At 37.1% G+C, this 22,588-nt stretch overlaps 2 protein-coding genes across 2 annotated transcripts; one reads left to right on the forward strand and one right to left on the reverse strand.

The window, feature by feature from the left end:
- Positions 1 to 11,926: 11,926 nt before the first annotated feature.
- On the forward strand, positions 11,927 to 15,817 carry LOC130656952 (vesicle transport through interaction with t-SNAREs homolog 1B-like). The gene is made up of 8 exons (XM_057459896.1): positions 11,927 to 12,129; positions 12,224 to 12,282; positions 12,391 to 12,507; positions 13,362 to 13,445; positions 13,642 to 13,735; positions 13,857 to 13,927; positions 14,632 to 14,693; positions 15,330 to 15,817. Exons 1-8 carry the CDS (start codon positions 12,033 to 12,035, stop codon positions 15,418 to 15,420), a joined length of 675 nt encoding a protein of 224 aa, XP_057315879.1. The 5' UTR covers positions 11,927 to 12,032; the 3' UTR covers positions 15,421 to 15,817.
- Positions 15,818 to 16,990: 1,173 nt separating this feature from the next.
- Positions 16,991 to 21,244, reverse strand: LOC130656951 (acid-sensing ion channel 1-like). Its single transcript, XM_057459895.1, has 6 exons — positions 19,741 to 21,244; positions 19,274 to 19,439; positions 19,080 to 19,133; positions 18,330 to 18,501; positions 17,821 to 17,912; positions 16,991 to 17,500 (listed from the first exon to the last, which is right to left on the reverse strand). Exons 1-6 carry the CDS (start codon positions 20,608 to 20,610, stop codon positions 17,352 to 17,354), a joined length of 1,503 nt encoding a protein of 500 aa, XP_057315878.1. The 5' UTR covers positions 20,611 to 21,244; the 3' UTR covers positions 16,991 to 17,351.
- Positions 21,245 to 22,588: the final 1,344 nt, after the last annotated feature.

Genomic DNA, 22,588 nt, shown 5'->3' on the forward strand with positions numbered 1-22,588 from the left:
CGGAATACATACCTCTCCGCTTGTGTTTTAATTTCCAGTATTTAGAAATGCTGTAAGCATTTTTGAATAACGAGGGTTTCCAAAAGCTGTCCAAAGTTTTGTAAAGTACTACCTTCACAAAACAAAGCAGTATAGAGGGGACCAGAAAATGCACGCAATGTAAGCACACTTTACCACTAGACAACGTCAGGGTCAAAGGAAATAGGCAACGGACGAAATGGTGCATTAGGTGCCTTGATATGAAGAATTCATCAAGGGAACGTACCAAATGCCCGCACAAAAAACAAAGAAGCCAATGTCCAACATGCGATCGGCCTGGATATCTCCATACGCTTATTTTGGACAGGATTCATAAGGCCCTCAATCATGATACAGAGATAACATCCCAGGAATATCTAGGGTGTGATATTGTTACATTCATGAAGCACATCCAAACACAGTTTAGGGGCGGTTCGATCACAAGATACCAATAAAATACAGAGAGAATGGAAAATATCCTAGCGAGAAAAAACAATTGAAATGACTGCGCTAACTAACATGTTGATTAAGGATAATCAAAGAAAAGGTCATCGATATATCTCCGAGTAGAATGTATTCTAGCGCGGTTGATCAAACACACGTCTCCGCTCATGTTTGAATAACTAAATGGAATTGTGTTTGTATATCGCTGTAATCTTGCTCTGTATCCTGATCGCGTTTTGTTTTTTTCGTTACAAAATACTATTAATAAAGATGAAAGAGCTTGCAAAAGTATTCGACTCCGCAGAATCCTTTAAACATGTTGAAAAACCTACCGATAAACACCAAGCCTTGAAAGAAGCTCTGCGTAAGGGCAAAGGACATCTCTTATCGAAGAAATGCACAGAAGGCTTTGTTGACAAGGCTGACGATAAATCAATCGAAAAGGTACCTGCCGAGTACGTTCAACGAGACCTTAACGAAAAGGGAGAAAAAACGGCCAAGGCACTATGTACTCAAGTGGTTAACCTGTACGCGATCCTGATTGGAAACTTTGTGGACATTGACAGCGTCGAGGATTTGCAAAAAGACATCGAAGAAGACCCTATTACCAGAGACGCCATGGCGGACCTGGGGATCCTCGTCTATTGTACAATTGGCAGGTGCTTAGCACTTATCTTGGTGGTAGGACACACGGCTCGGCACATGTCTAAAAAATGACGGGGCAGAGGCTAAGGATAACAAAGCGCGTGTAGTGTTATTATAAGTCAGCAACCTGCTGAAAAAATTGTCGAAGTAAACAAAAATCACCCGGGAAGAGTTGCTCAGGGGCACAAGTAAGCGGCACTGATGAGGATGAGGAAGCTTGAATAGCTCAACCAAAGGAAGAACCCATGACCTTTAGAGAGTTCTTGAGATACTTCGAGAGAGATCTAAACACCCCGAAGCTATACTCAAAGTGTGTAGCTAGCTACATTGTAGATACGCTTCCCGTGTTTGCGATAGGAGTAGGCATATGGTACGAATTTGGAAGCAAAAATGAAACTCACAAGCCCGCCCCTGAGGGGCAGTACTGCGGCGCGTGGATTTATTCCGATTGCCTTATGATATACCCAAAAATCCATAAAAAAACAGGACAGTAAATAAAATGTTAGACGTTGTCAACGAAGCGCATACGGCAATCTTCACAGGTCCGACGAGTTGTGGCAAGACACAACGTGTTCTAGACCTGCTTGAAAATGAGTATAAAAGGCACTACTACAACATTGTATTGTGCCCTACTATGCAATGGAACACCACCTACCTTGGGAGAGCCTCTCTTTGGACGGATGACTATGTATTCCTGATAAACCCAAAGGATCAACTCTTTCAATGGATTCAAAAATTGTCCTCCTTGCTAGCGGGTGAAGAGACGTTGTTTGTTGTTGACGAGTGCATAGCTGACTAGAGTCTTTATAAGCGGAGACAAGCCTTGCTTGAATTGGCTATTTCAGGTAGGCACAGGAAGCATAGTTTGTGGCTGTTAACACAGTCGTATACTACTTTACCAAAAAATTTGAGGACACAAAAGAAGCAATTATTCGTTTGGTACCCCCATGAACGGTCAAATATGAATCTAATCGACGATGAAACTAACATGATCCCCGACTGGGGGGAGATAAAGGCTGAGTTAAAAAAGTCCAAGCATGCATGCCTATATGTAAGGTTGGAATATCCTAGAAGCCATTGAAACCCTATTCGATGAACAAAAGCGTACTGATCTTGGTAGATTCTTAGGAATTCCAAGTGTTAAGCAGTATAGCCTTGATCATAATATAGCATCAGGGGCAGAAATGGAGGGTATATTGGGGATAGTCAGCGACTACCCCCAATCAGGTATGCGAGGAGGCGGTAAAATCCACATGATGCCTTCATCGCTTTGGATGGTGCTCTGGAGATTACGCACCGCTCCAGAATACCTTTGGTTGTAGAGCTGACCAGGCGGCTAGCTTGAAAAGGCGTCGATAAATTACAGGATGAACTTGAGAAGCGAGACGTGGCCATCGCTATCCTTAAGGACGATTTGGATGCCAGGGATGAACAACTTAGTGTTCTTAATCAAGATAACTCGGAACTACGGCAGAGACATGTTCCACACCGATACCAATATGACAACGTGCTATGCGTGGTTGATAAAAACGATCCTCAAGAGTATGGAAAAAAAGGCGGGCATAAGCACTACATGATCCGATGCCAGCGTAAGCAACTCAGCACAAGAACAAATACGTTAAAAGCGATGTACCCCGATATGACCGCGAGGAAACCGGAATGCGACGATCCGTGTGTCGTGCATGCCTGGTGCCGATTCAGGGACGATACTCTTAGCATTGAGAATTTTTACCACAACCATTTCACATTACCTGACGATGATACGCGGGAGCTATTTGAAGGAATGTTTGATATTGATATGTCTTAGGCAGACGCTAATTTTACTACTCTTGTGAGTAGTAAAATTACCACTTGGGGGTGAAAACCTCTGGCTGAACCTTCGTATATTAAATGTCGCAACTTTCGCTTTTGGGATTGCTGATATTCGTCACAAGTTTCAAGCCGTCGAAACCACACTACGCGTTACCCTTGTGGGGGAAGGGGCTCTAAACCCCTCACATATGGACGGTCAAAATCGGCATGACGCCTTTGTCACACTTGACGGTGCATTAGAGATTGTGCGTCGTTCCAGAAAACGAAAGGCGACACACGGTTTTTCCAAAGTGTAGAGCTATACTTTGGAAAATAGTATTTTAGACCCGTTTAATCCAATACTAAAAGCCATTGAAATATCAAATATGCAAGCATACGTACAATAACAACAATGTACAAATAATTACAATATCCGTGTACCTCTACTACGTTGTTGCATCAAGGCAGCGTCAGTGACTGGTTATTTCCCAACATAATTGGAAAATTTTAGGTTTCGAGATGGACTATACTACGAAGGGTTTAATCACCCTGATGATGAAGAGCTTTTAATCAGGGTAGTGTTAGGGGAAAAAGCATGGGCAACATTTGCAAGGAAGAAGATAGACAAAAATTAGAGAAAGCTATAAAACGCCTGGGGCTGCATATGGTTAAAAAGGCCAGGAACAAGTATGGTGCACTCTGTTACGAAGTCGTCAAAAATAAGGAATTAAAGCTGTCGAATTTGGCTGACTTGCCAAAAATAGGCGATATCATCAACTTTCCTATAGCAGATACAGGGTTGGTTGACATTGACCTTCAAAGTCACCCTTATGTTATAAAAGGTATTGTATATGGGTACCCGTTCTATACCATGCATCCTTTGGATTATCTGTGAGATCCGAATGACGAAGATTGGGATGAGAATCTAGATGAACTCATAAAGAAATATTACCACTCCTTAACCTCTTCTGGAGGTATCTGAACATCATCCGGAAAAAGCACCAATTCTTCCGACACGAAGCTTCTTTCAGGCCCGTCTTTCAAATAGTACAACACACGACTACCTGCCATGATTCTATCCAGTCTATACGTTTTCTTGTTCCAAAAAGCGTCAGTTGCACGTCTCTTTTGATCACCATGTTCTTGTCCAGGTTGTAAAAGGTATAGGTATAATCCATCCTCAGGTAATGGCTTTTCTTCGGGATATTGTTGCCCTTTTGCAAGTGGCATTTCATCCAGTTTAATCGCCCTGCTAGGTTTCATGGCAATCATGACAGTCTTGGTATTGTTAAAACTTTTCACTATAGTGTACAAGTGTTTAACCCATGTGCTACTAATCTCCTCAGAGACGAACTCTTGCGCATCTTGAGGTTTAAAGAGTCTCTCAGCGAGTATCTTGTTGTAGCTTTTTACAAAGGCCGTAAACGTATGGTGATAATTGGTGGTAGCCCGTTTAATTTCAACATCTTTTGCTTCCAACAGTCTCGTTACATCGGACTTGAAAGTCACACTGAGAATCTTTGGGTATCGCAAAGGTCCTGCTTTATAAATGTTCTTGATCATATCTGCGACCTTGCTGGCCTTTTTTGTACATAGGGGTCTCGCCACCTTGTACCTTGTAGGTATTTTCATATAGCTTGTCATGAGGCATGTGCAGGATATCAAACTGATGCATCTCGTTGGGTCTTGTAATGGTAAAATTTGGATAATCGATACGTTTTGGACGCCGAATATGCCGGATCCAGAGCAGCTGACAAGACAGCCAATGAGTGACTAGCTTTTTGGATAGGCTACTCTGCTGTGCGGGCAATTTGATAGCTTTGCGTCCAGTCCAGAGATGTTCTGGTATGTAGTAAATATTGCTTAATTTTTCCGCTTCTTCTTGACGATATGTGCTTTTGACATGTCTTCATTACATGTCAAAAACGTTTTACAAATACTTGTAGGCAACAAACTCCAAAAGAGTCAAGGAGCGAACAATGAAAGTAAGTTCACATCCTGTTGCTTCTTGGAAGGTGTGTAAAAATCTGACAGTTTTGGAACTTTATCGTTCGATGCAATGTAGTACTTGTACATATCATCTTCCAATTCACGAAGGCTCTTCCCAGCCTGTATTTGCAATTCCCGTTTTTTGTTAAACCAGTCGATTTTAGCCTGTCCGTCTTGTACCCCATGAGCCTGAGCGTTTTGCAATTTATCCAGAGCCTCGTCGTGCCTCTTCCGCTCTATCTCGCCATGCCCCGAAAGCTTGCTAAACAGGAAGTTGGTACCACTGAACGCGAGTGCATTGATGAGTGCTCCCCCTGCCATGATTGCCAAGGTTGCCATTTATTGTTTGCTCCTCTTACAATCCTTACAGTGATACCTCAGCCTTTCATGTTCGCAAATCTGACTCCCCTCATAGTCTTTGCACTGCTCCTTCCGCCTTTTGTGTGGGCACTTGTTTTTGGCACGCCGCTGATTCTTTTTATCCAGGCAACTTATGCAACTTTTTGTCCGTTGGCCATTCCCACTGATCCTGACATTTTCTAGGGTTAACATCTGTTTACGTGTTGAGTAGCTCTTGGTTCCTTCCATATTGACTTGTATTTGCCCTAGGACAAACACAAATTTCGGTCACTAATATTGGAATCTACCATTCAAGATATTCAATTGGGCATCTTTCAGCAGATATACGTAACAGCGTATATCCCCCGGTTCCATCGGCTTTCTTTGTCATGTGGAGCGTAATGCCATCACTTAGACGTTGCAAGGGTCTTCCCGAATCATGTAGGTTATGATCAGGGGAATTTCTGAAGTCCACAAAGAAGATCATGCGTTTAGAATTGGTTCCTGTGAGTTACAGATCGAACAATATTTTGATACTCCCTTGAAAAATGACCTAGTTACAAGCTCGTGAGCTTGTATTAAAACGCAAATGTGTCCTACAAGAATGGAAATTTTTGCCTCTCTGAGCACCGACACGGGAGTAGTCGTGTGTTCGAATCTCATCTTGGTAACTATTTTTACTTTTTTTTTCTTTTTACTATCTCGCCCGCTAGGACGTGTTTACAGACTGACCTAACGAAAATTGAAATTTCGAGAAATTTTCTATCAATATTATTGCCTATCCGAATAGCAAAATATGTCGTGTCTAACTTCAGCTTTTTATACACTTTTTTGGCGAGGTTGTTTGCGTATATCATACGTCTTGTTTTCTATTTCATGTTGGGCATATCCACGTACAAGTCTTTGGTTGATTGTGGAAGGTACGTTGTTTTTCTGAACGCGCTGCCTTCTCCCTTTGATACCGAAAAGCTGTTTAATTTCTGCATAGGGATCAAGTTTACTTCCAAATGCACTCATTTATTTATATAGAGGGATTTTTTAAATAAAAGATGCCGAAGAGCCCAACATATGAACCAGATATTACACATGAGGAGGACCGTCCAGATGACAGACCTGAAGATACTCCATCAACGCTAAGGCCTCCAAGGTCAAGGCCAGTCCCAGGAGAACAACAGGGTGTTCCAGGGGCTGATGTTAGTTCGAGGTGTAGTATGCTCCAGCGCCTTTCGCATATGTTTTTCAACCTCCATGTGTGTTGTTGGTTTGGTAGTATGCTTAGGTGGTGTAGTATGCTTAGGAGGTGTTTTGATAGTATGCCTAGGGGGTGTTTTGATGGCCCGCTCCATAGGCTTTGTAATAGGCTTGTTTTTCACGTCAACTTGGACCACAACGCTTACGTTGGCAGGTGCAATCAAGATGTTGTTGTTATACTCCTCAATCTTACCAAAAAGCAGGTTCATGTCTGAGGGTGGCATGTACACACTGGGCATGACGGCAAAACTCACCGGAGTTCGGCATATTGCAGCACCTTCTGGAATGCTGTTATATCATGCCCTACGTTTTCTTCCCGACGCACCATACTTTCAAATTTCTGTAATAGAATTTGTCTGGCTGTATAGTTGTTCGCACCAGAACCGAGTAACAAGACTACGTAGGCGCGAATCAATTCACTCAACAGGCCCTGGCTTGTTGGCATGATGAATTTTGCATAGTTTTCGTCAACCTCAGGCCGCCATGAACCGTTTGTCAATGACGACATGACTGTTTTAAATTTGTACATACTATTGGGGTTAGCATCATATTCGCGACACACTTGTGCATATCCGGGTGTTGAGTAGGGGTTTTTGTACTGAGAAAAACCGTCGTCAAATGGCATGGGGACCCTCATTCTTGCAAGAATGCGACGCATGTGGTAATACACGTGAAATTTGAAAATTGAGTTGATGAGGGGTACAGAGCCCGTCATTTGCCTAGCGGAGATGCCTAATGCCGCAGTTGCGCAATGGGTTGGGAAATTAACCTGAATGTTCCAGTAATCCAATGCTTGTCCTGTCTAACCAACACAACAGGATCATTCAGCAAATTTGTTGGGATTTTGATGGCATATTTGCTAAACTCGGGGAATACCACGGAAATATGTGATTCTGTAGACACGTATAGGTCCTAGTGTTCCAGGTTTGTTATGCCAGGGGGGGCGGGGCATTCTCCCCTGTTGGACTTGTACTTTGCCTTGGAGTTGTACGAGTAAATGCTCATCCTTTCTTAAAGAAAGGATGAAACAGCTATACATTACTGACATTGAAAACCTACGATATTTGAGGATTACCTGGGACAGGAACTAGAATTGCCTTGAAATCGATAAGTATTCGGCCAAAGTGACTGAACCTTAACAGTAACAATGAGTTTACCATCCGTAAGGTAGAACCTGATCAGAGGGTTACTCGAATCGAGATCATGAACGGTCTGTATAGGATTGAGGATTTGGTGAATATTGTCAACAGTCAGGCAGAGGACAAAAGCAGGCTCCGTGTCAGTGACAGATACACAGTGGTGATTCATCGACAACAGCAAGAGCTTATGGGCCTACCCTACAATCCTAGTAAAAAATACTATACGAAGGGCGACTATGATGCCTTCTACAAGACTGACGTTTACATTCGGTTACTACTTGTTTGCCCTCAACTGGACAAAGATGACTGCCTACTTGATGGTAAAAAGTCTAAAATTCTCCAATATGCTCCCCACCAAAGAGATTGCTTGGGGGGGGGGGGGGCATGCTTACATGGAGTTTTGACACTCCAATTTACCTTCCTCTGAAGGGTTCGACATTTCGCCTCGAGCTTATGCTGACAGATGAACATCACCACAACAAGAATGTTTCCCTCACCGGAATTACAACGTGTTTGCTTATAGAATAAATGAATGATGCAACCAAGTTATATCCGAATTTACCAAATGCACTTGAGGAAAGCTGGAATTATAGAATTGACAAGATCGCAGAAATTGAAAAATATCTGCGAACAAAAAAAATCAAAACGCATGGCACGTGGGTGAGGTTTTGTGATCATGGATTACTGAGTGTCAGTATTATCTTTAGTATCTTTAGCTTTAGCTTTAGCTTCGGGTCTCGGAGCTCCACTCGGTATAGCGATGGGAGGGATCACGTTTGCCGTAGGTATTGGGGAGGTCGGAACGCCTCAAAAAGCTGGGTGTTAAATCCAAAAAACATGAAACGATAAGGTTACTTGCAGAGACAAAGCTGAACTCTATAATCGATTTAATCTCAAAAGCAATTGAGAATGGAGTCGCGACTACGAATTCAGCCTCATTATGCATGAAAAGCAGCGTTATGAGGTACTAAAAGAGCAAATACGACAGCGTGTTAAACGGATCGTTGAATCCATCAATGAACGAGAACGTGCTGAGTTAGTTGCGAAAGGGAGGGAGGAAGGTAGAAATGACGTTTTAAAAAAACTGCGATCTGTACAGTATGCAAGCAGTATCTAGAGTCTCCGCCTGTTTATAAACTTTAATATGTTTTGTAACACTTGTAGGGTTATAAAACATTTAGTCATCACTCAGCAACCATTAAACTTTATATTCCTTATACCTACATGAGCAGCCATGTTTTCTTTCACATGAAAAAAGCCAGATTCAATCGTATGGTTTGTACTAACCTGCGGGGGGTCCCACAGTTCTACAGAGCACCAGTAACAGAGTAACATTTTATCTTCAACAAGATCCGAGGATTGATGAGTACGTTGGGAATTTCACCTACATAATGGGCACATGTTGTTATGCATGTCCTGCGTCTTGAACCTGGTTGGTAAAAGCAGACAGACATGGCATTCAACGGATTTGCTGCACATGTCCTGAGTCTTAAATTGATCCGGAATAGACCAGAACGTGTATTTGTCTTTTATGAAAGCCTTGTTGCACATTTCCTGTTTCTTGAACCAGTATGGTATAAACTCGAGCGCCAAGGGATCTTACTCGACAGCCTTGTTGCATATGTCCTGCGTTTTAAACTGGTTGGGGACATACGTGAACATAAAGGGATTCTCCTCAACAGCCATGTTGCACCACATTTCCTGTGTTTTGATATGATCCGATGTATTCATGAACCAACTCATTTATATATACCCACATTTGTCCAAAGATTGCTGAGCATGTTGCGCATGCGTTGATTGTCAGCGGATTTTTGCTGATTGGTCAGCGGATTTTGTGGAAATGAAGTGTGATGAACATCTGTGACGTCACAAATCAAATTCTGTATGATATTTTTTATGAGAGTTTGACCGCAATTTTTGAAAAGTCATGTTTCTAATGACCCCCTAATACTACTGAAATAAACATTTGAAATTTCATGCCGTAGATGATTTTAAGAAGTAAGCTGTTTTTAAGCAAGTCGTTTTTTCTAATTTTAGAAATGTTGAAATAAGCGCTCGCTTCCGTTTTCATGAAGCGATTTTCCGAACCCTTGGTTGAATCTGTTTTGTCATCCTAATCCAGAGAGTCAGAACAACTGTTAAAACCGTTCGTAAGAAGTCCTTTGAGTTTTTCAAAATTAGAGTTACATAGTAGTAGAGTGGAAACTTCTGAAAAAACGATGACCTGATCAAACGAAAGAAAACAGACATTATGTGTGGGTGTGTAGTGTAAACATCAATCATCGCGGCAGGACGGCTCCCAAGCCGTAATAGTAAAAAAAAGTGGAAGAACTCTGGGGACGAGGTAGCACCAATTTGTTTTTTTCCACCAACGAAAACACGCAATTGGCCCGAAAGTTAATCGTAATCGAATGTTCGTTCTGTAAATTATCCCTATGATGTAAGAAAACTTTTCCATAAAATCAATATGGTGGTCTATGTTTGGTTTCTGTTTGAAAAAAAGAAAAAAGCTAGCTGGCCATACACAGCAGTCAAGAGAGAGAAAAGCGTTAATCCAGACCAAAAATACGTATTGAAAATAATTATCAGTGGATTTGTGTTGCACACCATCGTTCTCACCTTCTTTAGACTTAAAATTTGCTCTTAGTGTATTTTTGATCTTGCATATACTTGAAGTTTAGCTATAAAAAATGTCTGTAGCTACCCTTTTTAATACTCCATCAAGCGGGCAAGGAATTATTAAAACTGATTTTAGGCTTTATTTTTACAGCACCGCATTAATTCTTACACAGAGCATTGTTTCATAATGTATTCTTGCTAATATATTCCTATAAGGACATAATTTGTTAGCAGTTTTTATGAATGTCTATCCTTTTAAAAGATGCAGAACAAAAGTAGGAATCGATAGACCCTTTTGAATGTTTACATTTTAATTGGTAAGCCCTTCTGGCTCTAACAATTGCATGGCAGGCAGAAAGATCCCATATCTTTGCTGAAGAAAGGTCTTTTTCAGTCCATTTCTTTCTACAGAAACATTGCTGCGTAACCCATGGCACCTTTATGCAAAGAAACAGACTGAGAAGCACCTCACTTCACCTAGTAGCGCCACATCTATTTGCCTGCCATGCAATTGTTAAAGCCAAACAGGCTTACCGTGAAAAATGTAAACATTCAACAAATTCTATATATAGACGGATATACATTAACGAATGGAGATACAAATGAACTTAGGGATTGTCTCTGAGATCGTTTCATTTTTGATGCAAATTAAAACGATTTACATTGTATTGGAGTTGTTTCATTATTTTTTCACATCGTTTCATAATCGTATCATAAAACGAATTAAATGTTTCATATATTTTTTAAACAATTTTGAAAAAAAAGTTTGAAAAAAAAGTTTGAAATGATTTGATAAGATTGTCAAAATATCAAATGCAATACGGTGATAAAGGTGCATGACGCATTATGAAAACATATTTTAAAATAAATGAACATTAAAAACCAATTAAACTTGTAAAATATAAACTTGTCTTCTCTTTACAAAGTTGCTGTAATCATTTTAAAATAACAAGAAAACATATATAAGGCGCTTTAAAGTAGGCTACACAAAAGATAGCCAAACCTCTCAAAGAAGAAAATAGTACCCACAGGATACAACGCGCACATTAATATAACTGCATGTGCGATCCCATACGTACATAACCTTACTTCACCTGCCTGATTTAATTTTTTTCACACAAAATTGCTTGCTCCTATTACGAGCTCTCTCTAAAACACAATTTTGGAGATCATTTTTTCTTTTAGTTAAATGTAATTTTAATCATCTATATCTTTGCAATCACATTGAGCACATTGAAATGATTTGCTTCTGTGAATAGAGCAGTATAGCAGGTATCATTTTTGGTGTTATTGACATGTATTTCACACCCTGGGGCCCAGGACTTCATTATTAATCCTGGTAAAATTATTAAAAAAATGGTAAAATTAAATGTATGGATGATAATTTTCTTTTTTTATCCTCGCTATTTCAAGCAACAGGTGACCATTGAAAATACGAAAAATAAATTAAAAGTACAATTAATGAGACACATGCAACTATCTCCTCCCTATTGCTGCAATTTATTTTATCATGCAAACTGTGATTGAGATCCATTTATATCTCAGTGACTATAAAACAATTTTTTTCGAAATGATCTCGGAGACGATCCCTTATTTTGTTGCCATTATATCAATAAACAGTCAGTGTTAGCCTTGTGTAAATAGAAGTAAACATCACCTTTGCTTATGACCAGTGTGATGTCAATGTTTCAATTTATCCTCACTTTGCTATTTCTAGGTATGAAAACAATCCACTGAACTATACATAAATAATGTAAACAACTTGCCTGGAGGTTGAAATAACATCAAACAACAAAAATGTCATCAGAAAAGTATGAGGATTATAAAGCAGAGTTCGAAACATATTTCGCAGAGCTTGAAAAATTAAAAAATAAGATTCCAAAATTAAATGGAGGTAAGAGTAAAATCTAATTTGATTGGTTCTGCACATTGCCTAACTGTGTCTAATGCCTAGGGAATCAGTCTAACTGAAATCAATATTTATTTAGAACCAAGAAAAAGGGAAGTTCGAAATGCTGAGAAGTTAATAGAAGAAGCAGACCTGCAGGTATTTTTAATAATTATAATTACACCCACAAACTGTTTTCTACATATTGATGTGTTTTCAAAATCTGATGGAATCTTAAATGTTGTCATCTGGTTCCTATTTTTATAGTTAGCACAAATGGCTGATGAGGCACAACTTGCCCCTGGAGCATACCGAACAAAGTTATTGTCAGATACTAGAGGTCACAGATATCAACTTGACAAAGTTAAAAAAGAGCTAGACAGAGTAAGATGTGTTTTGCTCAATCCAAAATCAGATGTTTCTTATGTGGATCAGAAATTGTCAGGAGCTTCTAAAATATTGTCAATTTTAGGAAGAAGCCAGAAATAGCAGAAAATTCTTTAATACGTCTGGAAAATGTCAGAAATTTTTATGTTTTTAAATAGTCAATCACAACTTCTTGCATTTTAAAAAACATTGGCAGTGATTATTTTCAGAACTGTTTTTAATTTTTTTTACACTGTGTTTGTTCAATATGCTTGTAAATATTTTTATATTCTGTAGGTAAGCCACGTTTCCAAGAAGTGTGAAATCTCAACCAAAAATAACTTAAAAAAAAAAACAGGGAAATGTCAGAACATTAAAGTCAAAATATGTTAGGGAAATAAGGTTGTAAAATTGAGAGGACACCTTGGTACTAGATTGTTATTAAAAATCTTTGATAACATGTAAATTCTTTGTTGTGCAGATTTGGGAGTGTGTGAAATCTGTTGTTTTGTGGCGCCGTAGATTAGTGGTTATAGCCCTCGTACTCTGTGCGGGAGACCGGGGTTCGATTCCTCTTGACGGTGATTCAACATGGGCGAGTGAATGTTACCATAGCCCCGGGTTAACCCAAGCCATGTGAGGGAATTTGGGAAGATGGCACACTGTGTGGGCCGTTGGATGTTGCCGGGAGTTGTCTAGTAGAGCGCGGGCTCTAATTGGGTCTGCGTAGCTCAAAATGAGCATTAAGTACTCTAGGACTCTCCATCTACGCCATGGCCTCTCCTGGAAATAATAGACAGGGTATATCCCTCGATATTTGTGAGGCTAGCCATGTAAAATATGCACATCTATCTATCTCTTTCATTTCATAGTTAAAGTTAGTATCAACATCTAATTTACCGTTTGGAGGACGAGATGATCTACTTGGGCCAACAAACATAAACAGGGATAGAAATGTAAGATTAATTGTTTAACTTGAGTTTTTCCTATTTAAGTATACTTTTTTAAAACTCCTTTATTCTTTTGTTCAGCAGAAATATTTTTAATAGTATAGTGCAAAAAGTCTCAAACATGTGGTCCACACAATCTTCTACCATGTTTTTAAGGCTTTACACGAAAGGTTATTTTTATTTATTCGTATTTTTGTTGCAGATGCAGCAACAAAATAAAATGTTGGAGGGTTTAGACAGTTTGAATCGAGGTTCACAAAGTGTGGCAAGATCACAAAGAATTGCAGCTGAAACAGGTGAAAACTTTTGCTTACTGCCTGCAAATTTCATTGAATTTCTTTAGCATTACTTGTATGTTGCATATTCTGTATGTCCTATATAATTTTTATATATATATGCGTTTCTTCTTTTTTGCAGATGAGATTGGGGTGCAAATAATTGGCGATCTTGATGATCAAAGGGAGTCACTACTGAGATCCAAAGATAAAGTACGCCATATTATAAATTCACTAACCCTACTAAAATTGTGCTTTTTTAAGCCTCTGTATCACCGAAGGTGAAAGGGTAAACTGTCCAACGGGTCTGGTCTACTTATTACTAAACTAAAATAAAATATGTTGATGTAAACATACAGAGTAATAATATATTTTATATGGAACAAAAATGATACATACGTCAATACTGAAATCATGATGTTAGCAATATTTTTTTTTCAACATGTATGCTAGCGTTAAATTACATGCGTTAAATTTCAGCATCTTATTTGTTACACAACAAAATATCGTTGACATGCGGCGACTTTGAACTCAACCCCCTTTTAGAGTTACCCCTTTTTTTACCCCTTTTAGAGTGGCTAAAAACAGCTGCTTTAGAAATAAGTTAGAAATAAGACTTAATGCTGACTAAATGGTAGTTTTGTAAAAGTATTGACTTATGATCATTTGCTCCTTTATTTTTAAGCCATTATTTATTGTTACAGTCTGACTAAGCTGTTAATTCAACTGGTTTGCAACATTTTATTTAAAGACTGTCCTTGAAAATCGTAAACCGACCTGAAATTTTTAGTTAATGTGTCAGAAAGTCTTGGAAAGTCCTGGAACTTTGTATCCAAAATTTGCTGAACACTCTGCTTTTTGTTAGGGTGAAGAAATGTCGTGTTTTTTAATGATTCAAATTGCACGTTATTGTCTAGGTGGCACAAACTAATGCAGATTTGACTCGAAGTCGTAGAATATTGAATTCAATGGCCATAAGGTAATGATTTGCAATCCTGGCTTATTTGACCCAAAAGGACAAACTTTGCTATTTACGAGTTTAAAACCCAATGTTTACGAAAGCATCAGAAAGTGCAAATAATATTTCTTTTCTATATTTCTGTATGATTCTTATAATTTTTTTACTCGTACTATACTGTAAATGAAGAAACATTCACGAAAGAAGCTTTCTCGAGTCAAAAATAAATTCAAAATAAAAAAATCTTTTACGGACTGAAACATTTTTGAGAACCCCGAATGATCATTTCAATAATTTTTCGCGATAGACATAGGTGTTGATTATTAAATAAGGTTCTAAATCTAAAAAAAAGTGTAAAAGCGATAAAAACTATATGATTTTGAATCGACTTGGTGAAACAATTTTTACAAAAAACCTAAATAATATGAAAGTGATATAAAGGATTTTTTTATCTCATAAACGAAATTCCACAATTATAAAAATTCGTGAAAATTAACTTTTGCGAATAGCCTATTTTAATATATTTTGAAGTAGTTAGCTTTCGCGATTAAGCTTTTTCAAATCTTCACGCGAGGCTAAACTTTCGCGCTTGAGGCCAAAGATTGCGAAATCGCGGAAGTTCCTTTAAAGTAAAATAAAAAATTATTTTTTTCTTAGATTGGCAACAAATAAAATTTTGTTGGTTGTCATCATCATTGTTGAGATCGCCATCCTTGCTGCTGTGATATATTTAAGATTTATAAAATAATTTTTTATAAATATAAAATTATTAGCTTGTCGCGATTGTTGAAAGTTTTTTTACATGGTTTTAAACAGGCATAGAAAACATTGAAAAAGTTCCTTATTGCATTTGAGTAATGCTGGGATTTTTTCGTTTCGTATTTCATTGTGGTATAGAGTTCATTTCTAAACATTAAGAGAGTATCCCAACCAACCAGTAGCAGACAATAGTATTATTTTGGTAGGTATTTTACTGTAACTCAGTACGGTATCATGTTAATCATGCTCAAATTAAAAAGAAGATGGTTGTTACTAGCACTAGACTGTGGTTACGAAAGTTCAGTTTTGTTGTGTCTTTTTGTATTGTTATTTTCTACAATTTCTTGTACATATGATAATAAAAATAGATTCTGTTATAAATTGAATAGTTTCAATTGTTGTTAGTGGGCTCGTTATAGTCCTATTCAAAAGTAAAGTCATAAGGGTGGCAGTAACCCTTTTGTTAGCTATTCGAACAGCTGTATTATTTACTCACTAGTCGATAAGGCCCGTGGAGAAAGGACAATGAAAAAATGGGTTGTTTTAGATGTTTTGCTGACGTCAGTAGTACAGTGCAGATAAAAAATTTTTTAACGAAATTTGTTTTCTTTGTCTGTAATGTGTAGATCTTAAACGCTGATCAAGAAAATGTATAGGATATTTAATGACTAACGGTTGCAAAGATATTGGGATTTGAAGGTTTTTTGATGACGTCATCAACCCGTCCATTTCGAAATGGATTCAGGGGCCCAGTTTTAGGAAACTTACCCAAATTTCAGTGCATAATGGCTTCACTAATGTTAATATACTTTCCTCTGACGTCAATAATATTTTAACATTAAAGTTTGGTAAATGACAGAACAATTTTATAGGCAATGTTTTAGAGACTGTATCAAAGAAAATTGTAAAAAACAAAATCCTTTTACTAAAGTCACAGACAGAGACAGAAACTCTGTATTATTATATTAGATTTTTATATACATACAAATTTTCGAAATTTTCAGATTAACTTTTTATATAAATTGCTGAGTCAGCAGGAATGTCTAGTTAAGAATGCATAGTAAATATAAAAAAATGTGATTTTACATGCTCCAACTTTTTACTAACTCGTGATTTTTGTTCATTCATATTTTTTTTTTGAAAGATTCTTGGATTCTTAGCCGCCTCCTCTGCTGCATTCAACGCTGTTAAAAGAAAAATATCCGTAATAAAAATATTTCCTTACACTTTTTTCACAGCTGAATGATTTACCAGACTAAAAATTTTAATGAAAAACGTGATCGCTATCGGAAGTTGGATCGTCAAAATTTCTACGCTGCGCGCTATATATTGTTGTTAACATTAATGTTGTTATCATTCATGTTGTTAACATTCATGTTATTAACGGGTCTTTAATAATTACGTAATTTTTTCGGTCTAATATTACAAGCGCATAGCACTAAACTATATTTGGCAGAAATAATTGTTTACGACGTTTTGAGTTTAAAGAAGAATTGTTGAGGCTGAATATTGTTGGTAGAAGATAATAGTATTATAGTTATAAAATCGTGACAAGTGTGTTATAACAGAAAAAATATGCATATTTATAGTGTGAAAATTACCTTTACAATGTGAAAAAAAATTTGGATTTCAGATGTGTTACCGTCGCCTTAAGAAAATAATTTTCCCACGTTCTTAAGATCTGGGAACGAGGTTGTAAATAAGTCTAACAAAAAGAAAACATTGAAATCGACGTGTTGGTAAAGCAGTTTTTAAGATATTAAAAAATAAGAACGACAAAATCTACGACATATTCAAAATATATCTTTCAGCAAGCTTTGCTTGGTTTGCCACCACACATACAACAGGTGGAATTAAAGCCAACCCATTCATACTGGTTGTTCGTCGTACTGTTTGCTTTTGGTTTTCATAAAAAATTATTTAACTTTTTTCTTCGTCGCCGTTACTTTTTCTACACTTCTTGCGGTACCATTTTCTTTTAATGCAAACATCCAGAAAATAAAATAGAAATTCGAAGAAAGTTAGGAAGCTGAATCCTAAACACAAACCAAAATTTCCACCGATACTACCTAAAAAATAATGCCGAATACGATCAACCACTATTTGAGTTTCAGAAACCTAAAACTAAATTTCATGTGAGAGTTCCAACGTTACATTTAACGTAATCTGGCTGCCAGGGCCTCTTTCTTGTATATGGCTAGCGTCAGCCACACATATTTGAAAGCACGAAAAAAGCCCTGGAAACGAAATTGCAAATAACGCTGGATATTAGAATAAATATCAGTTTTATTACATCTAAAATATCTCTACTCCAAATGCCTTAGCTTAAAATAATTGTGATTATCACATAAACTCAGAGAGAGGTTAGAAATTCGATAACGAAACTTACCTAACATAGTTACTGACGTCACCGTGGGAACAACTGACTGCTCCGTCGTGGATGTCTTTGAAAATTTAATACCCAGTCTAATAATGTTAGATCTAAAGTATGGAAAAGTAGATTTTATACAGCCTGTAAACAAAGTTGTTTAAAGCATCACAAATATCAATCGGTACTTTTTTTTTTTAATTATGACTAAAATGTCAACCATGCTACGAAAAGGCATACGATGTTATACTTAGATGAAAGCGTGTTTGAAATTCATACATAAATAATCGAGAGCAGAATATCTAGTACTCTGAAGTGATGCTTAAGGCTCTCAGGACAAGGTTAAAGATAACGCATGATGTAAAAAGACATAGCAATTTTTAGAAATGGAGAGAAGCTTTTTGAGGGCCATTTTTGGATGTATGAATTTTTGAGCGACGTTTCACCTAATCCTTGTCGCATATTTCTTCGTTTGCTTGTTTTAAATTTAAAATGGGAATTTTGTATTAAATTAAAAAAGGTTTACAAACCTGACGTATTCTTCTGCTTCTGAAAGAGATTTGTTTGTTTTGCGTGCAACTTTGGAAAAAAAGGCCTTCGTTCCAAGCTGGATAGATTCTGAGCTAGTCATTTCATATCTCGTAAATGAACATTCATACGGGCAATCTTGTCTGCACCTTTCTTGATATTCAGCAAAATAGTCTAAATGTAAGAATCACAAAAGTATGAGTTGCCTCGTGTTTGGAGTTCAACCTCGTGTCTGGGTAGCTTCTTACTTTTAAGGCAAAAAGATTCGACTTTCAGTAAAGATCCTGAAAAATAAATCACATATAGCTTTACTCGCCACAAACTCTGTCAAGGGGGGGGGGGGGGGGGTAGGGCAGCGGTCGTGAATTCGTCAGTCCAGATATGCAAGCGCATTTCCTTCAAAACCGGTTTAATACTTTGCGAAGTCTCCTAACGCGAGAGCAAAGCGCTTGTAGGAACAAATTTTTAGCTGGTTTTTTGTTGTCTTGATAACCCAAATTTTTAACTTGTTTTTTGTCTTGATTGCCCCAATATATTTCATAGTCAGTTCTTCATAGCTATACTGGTTAGTGAAGGGAAATTAGATAGACATTGCCGATGTATACCTAGTCCATGCATTCAGACTAAAGGAGTCAAATTGTTCCTGATACTGAAGTGGCTATCTGTATAAACGTTCTGAAATAAATGCAAAGGCTCAAAATGGAAAATGCTAAGAAAGGTGCTGTTTATAAATAAATAATAACTTTACTTACAAATTTCTTTGCTGATGTTTAAATACTGGTCAGGTTTGCAAAAGTGTTTCTTATCTAAAGCAGATGAATTATTTTCAGTTTTAACAATTCTAATTGTCCGTGAATGTTTAATAGATTCAACCGAATAAAAATAGTTATTTTCAAAATCAGTAAAGCTAAATTTCCCAATAGATTAATATAGGATTTAGTCGTACCGACTAAGGCTTCGAAGGAGTAACTAAGGCAACCAACACTGTCGTTAATTTTTTTGGCCGTGCAATCAAGCTCGCACATTGCTTTACTGTATGGGTATGTGTTCTTGATAAACGTGTAGTTTTTCGATCCACACCTGCTTTCGTAAGGCGGTGGAAGAAGTGTTAGCTAAAAACAGAACATCAGAACATGTTGTTACTATAAATTGATATTAAACAGGAAATATACTTATGAGTTATCATTAAAAACAACACCAATTGTGAATTCCCTTGCAATGGAAAAGAGGGGAAGAAGTGGAAAAGCAAGCGATCAATTTGCTTACAAAAGAAAAACTAAAACGAATTTTTTGATTTTTTGAGATGTACATGAAACATTCTATTTGACCAAATATTGGATTTTAAAGTTTTTCTAAACTATATTTTTTGAAAAATAATAAAATGCAATGAAGATTAGTGAATGTGTTATTTACATGTGATGTGCTGAGACCAATTGAGTTGGATGTGCCTACTGGTAACATGGCTTTTATGGAATAATGGGAGGTGGCAGGAGTTCCATATGGGTGGATCAGAACAGCTATCCCATTAAACAAATGACGATCCCATGCCACTCTATCAGCATGTATGTTAGCGAAAAGTTTTAGACCATAACCGACTTTGCTTGTTGTTTTTGGTGGCTTTCCAGGAACGAAGTAATTGAATTCATAACACAGACCAAAGTGCTCGGTTAGTACTTTACGAAACGATGTGGAGTTGCAGGGTTCACCTTCAAAATAACATGAAGAGGAGGCTTCAAATATTTTTTTAGCTGTTGTATCATGTAGCATGTCATGAAAATTAATTTGGAGTTTTTCTGACAGTTCTCCCAAAGTGGTCACATTTAAAATCCTCAGTATTTTTTCCAATTTTTCTGTGAAATTATTTTTAGGATGCTTTTGATGCTTGGAAAACTTTTCGTGTTTCGCACTCGACAATATTTGCTCGTAAGTACTCCAAATATCATCGGAGTTTTGATGAGAAGCGATTTTTGCTTTAGTCTCGGGATTGAAACTGCAAAATGTAAGTGTTGGAAATTCCACAGGTTTCTCTGTAAACAACTCCTTTGTCATGGTGATAGTTTTCAACTTGGAGAAATCTTCAATGACACCAAAAAACAAATAACACGAGCCAACAATGGCTGCGCAAAAGATGATGATCCAAAGAATTCGCTTGTAGCCTGTTTCTTCAAATAAATAACGAAAACCATGTAACGTTGATGAAGTGTAAAATTCTCGCCATTTGCCCTCCTCTTCATTTTCTTTCACACCATCCTCATTTGCTTCGACTCTCATTTCTTCCATCATTTCCAAAACAACTTCAACGGCTTGGTCTACCTCCTAAGCAACAGAAAGCCATCAGCACTAGTAATAATTTGAACAACATTCCCAGCTTTTATTTGCTACTGGTTTGGATTGAAACAGCATAAGGTAAACAGCTTGTTGTCGTATGTTTATGTTGTTTTTATAATAAACAAAACAAACATTGCTAACTGTTGTAATCTGTTACAAAAGAGAGATCCGCAAACGAGATTGTGTGTGAATACTAAATGAAAAAACTTAGAAAACGCTCTCTTTCTTTCGATTTAAAAAAAGACTTGAAAGATTTCAAATAAATTTGGGACTAATTATGTGTAGCGCTATTTTTGAAGTTGCGTATGGTTGTATTGGCTTAATTTATTAATCATTTACTAAGTATGACGCACCCCGAACATCCTCCTTTACGATTACCGACATCTAAAACGCTTTTCTAGGCTTTTCTCTGCAAATAAACGTCTTATCGCTTGTGCAGAATAAAAGTTATCCTGATTAAAAAGCCCAATCGAACGAAGATAAAAGGCATATTACCTTATCATTGCATAATTATATGACCTCTAATGTTATATTATATAACTTTTTTGGGGAAATATAAACAAGTGACGAACAAGTCGAGAACCAAGTATAAGACTCGATTCTAAAAACAGCCTCTCGCACACAAACTTGACTAAACAATAGCACTATATTAAAAGAGGAAACCAAAAGATATTTTTCCTGATTTTGACATCTAATAAAAATGGATCTGTTCATAATTATAACCTACATCCATGCTCTGTTTAAAACTGCTATATTACGAGCTGTCTGAATAATTGTCTTAATGGTTGTTGACAGTTCCATGTGTCACATAGGACGATCTTGTAAAGAAGTAGAAAAAATATTTTTTTGAAAAAAAATACAGTATTTGCGACTCTGTGTGCAACATTACCCTTCTGGAGGTAGAAAAGTGAACAAATACCGTTACATTCATATGACATGGCCGTGTTGCAACTCGCCACAGCTGCTCTTAACGTTGAGGACCAAAAATGATGATTGAGTCCATACTGCATCCAAGGAGACCGGTGCATATGTAGAGGTTTTTTTTTTTACAGCTACTGAATAGTAAGAACAAATGCAAATTAACTAATACTTAAATGTAAAAAAATTAAAATAAACTTTAGGATAAGATATCTCACTTATTGTGTTGTTAAACAAACACCTGTCTTTACCACCTGAAAGAGGAAGAAAAGGATTTTACCTCATTTTATGGCGATGATTAATTGTATGGGTATGTGTTCTTGATAAATGTGTAGTTTTTCCGACCTACACTTGATTTCATAAGAAGACGGAAAAGGCGTTAGCAGAAAGCAGAACTTGTTATCACTTTTATCTTACAAATATAATTGAGAAAAAGCCTGAAAAGACATTTTTAAACCTATTCTTAAACAAAAAGTATGGATTTCTTAACGATGAAAATATGGAAAAGCAGGCTTTAATTGTGTTCAAACATTTAGATATTTACAGCACTATAAGTTTTATAGTAACATCTCCACCACACGTCAAACTGTTACTTTAAACAAAAGAACAGTAAGAATTACTCCAAAAGAATACGCAAGATGAAAAAATTAAGAATATCCTAAAAATAATTTACTGGATTACTGATGCAAAATGTTTCATTGACACAAACGCAACAAAATTGGCCCCAAGATCTTTCTCTGCAGGGCCACAAATTCATTCTTAATTTGTTATCTCAATATCCATATTATTTTATCATTTTGTTGCACTTAAATCCAAATTTGCAGCTTTTGAAATGATATTATCTCAGGAAACGCCTTACGAGATAAGTTAAGGGGAGGGTTTTGATTTTAAAGCCCTACAGAAACATATGCGCTTGCCAGATTTGTTTCGAAGGAATACACAACAGTTTTTCTTTGTTATGACGTAATATCAACGTTTCATTTCTCTTTGTTTATTCCTCCCACTTCCTTTTAAA

Source organism: Hydractinia symbiolongicarpus, chromosome 9 (assembly GCF_029227915.1).
Source record: "Hydractinia symbiolongicarpus strain clone_291-10 chromosome 9, HSymV2.1, whole genome shotgun sequence".
Taxonomy (NCBI): Eukaryota; Metazoa; Cnidaria; class Hydrozoa; order Anthoathecata; family Hydractiniidae; genus Hydractinia; species Hydractinia symbiolongicarpus.

Excerpts from the sequence above, each read along its gene's own strand:
- LOC130656952 (XM_057459896.1), top strand. The coding sequence starts at position 12,033 with ATGTCATCAGAAAAGTATGAGGATTATAAAGCAGAGTTCGAAACATAT. Across the intron at positions 13,446-13,641 it reads ACATAAACAGGGATAGAAAT|ATGCAGCAACAAAATAAAAT; the intron begins GTAAGATTAATT and ends TTTTTGTTGCAG. Across the intron at positions 13,736-13,856 it reads AAGAATTGCAGCTGAAACAG|ATGAGATTGGGGTGCAAATA; the intron begins GTGAAAACTTTT and ends TCTTTTTTGCAG.
- LOC130656951 (XM_057459895.1), bottom strand. The coding sequence starts at position 20,610 with ATGATGGAAGAAATGAGAGTCGAAGCAAATGAGGATGGTGTGAAAGAA. Across the intron at positions 18,502-19,079 it reads AAACATCAGCAAAGAAATTT|ACTATTTTGCTGAATATCAA; the intron begins GTAAGTAAAGTT and ends TCTTACATTTAG. Across the intron at positions 17,501-17,820 it reads GACGTCAGTAACTATGTTAG|GTAGTATCGGTGGAAATTTT; the intron begins GTAAGTTTCGTT and ends ATTATTTTTTAG.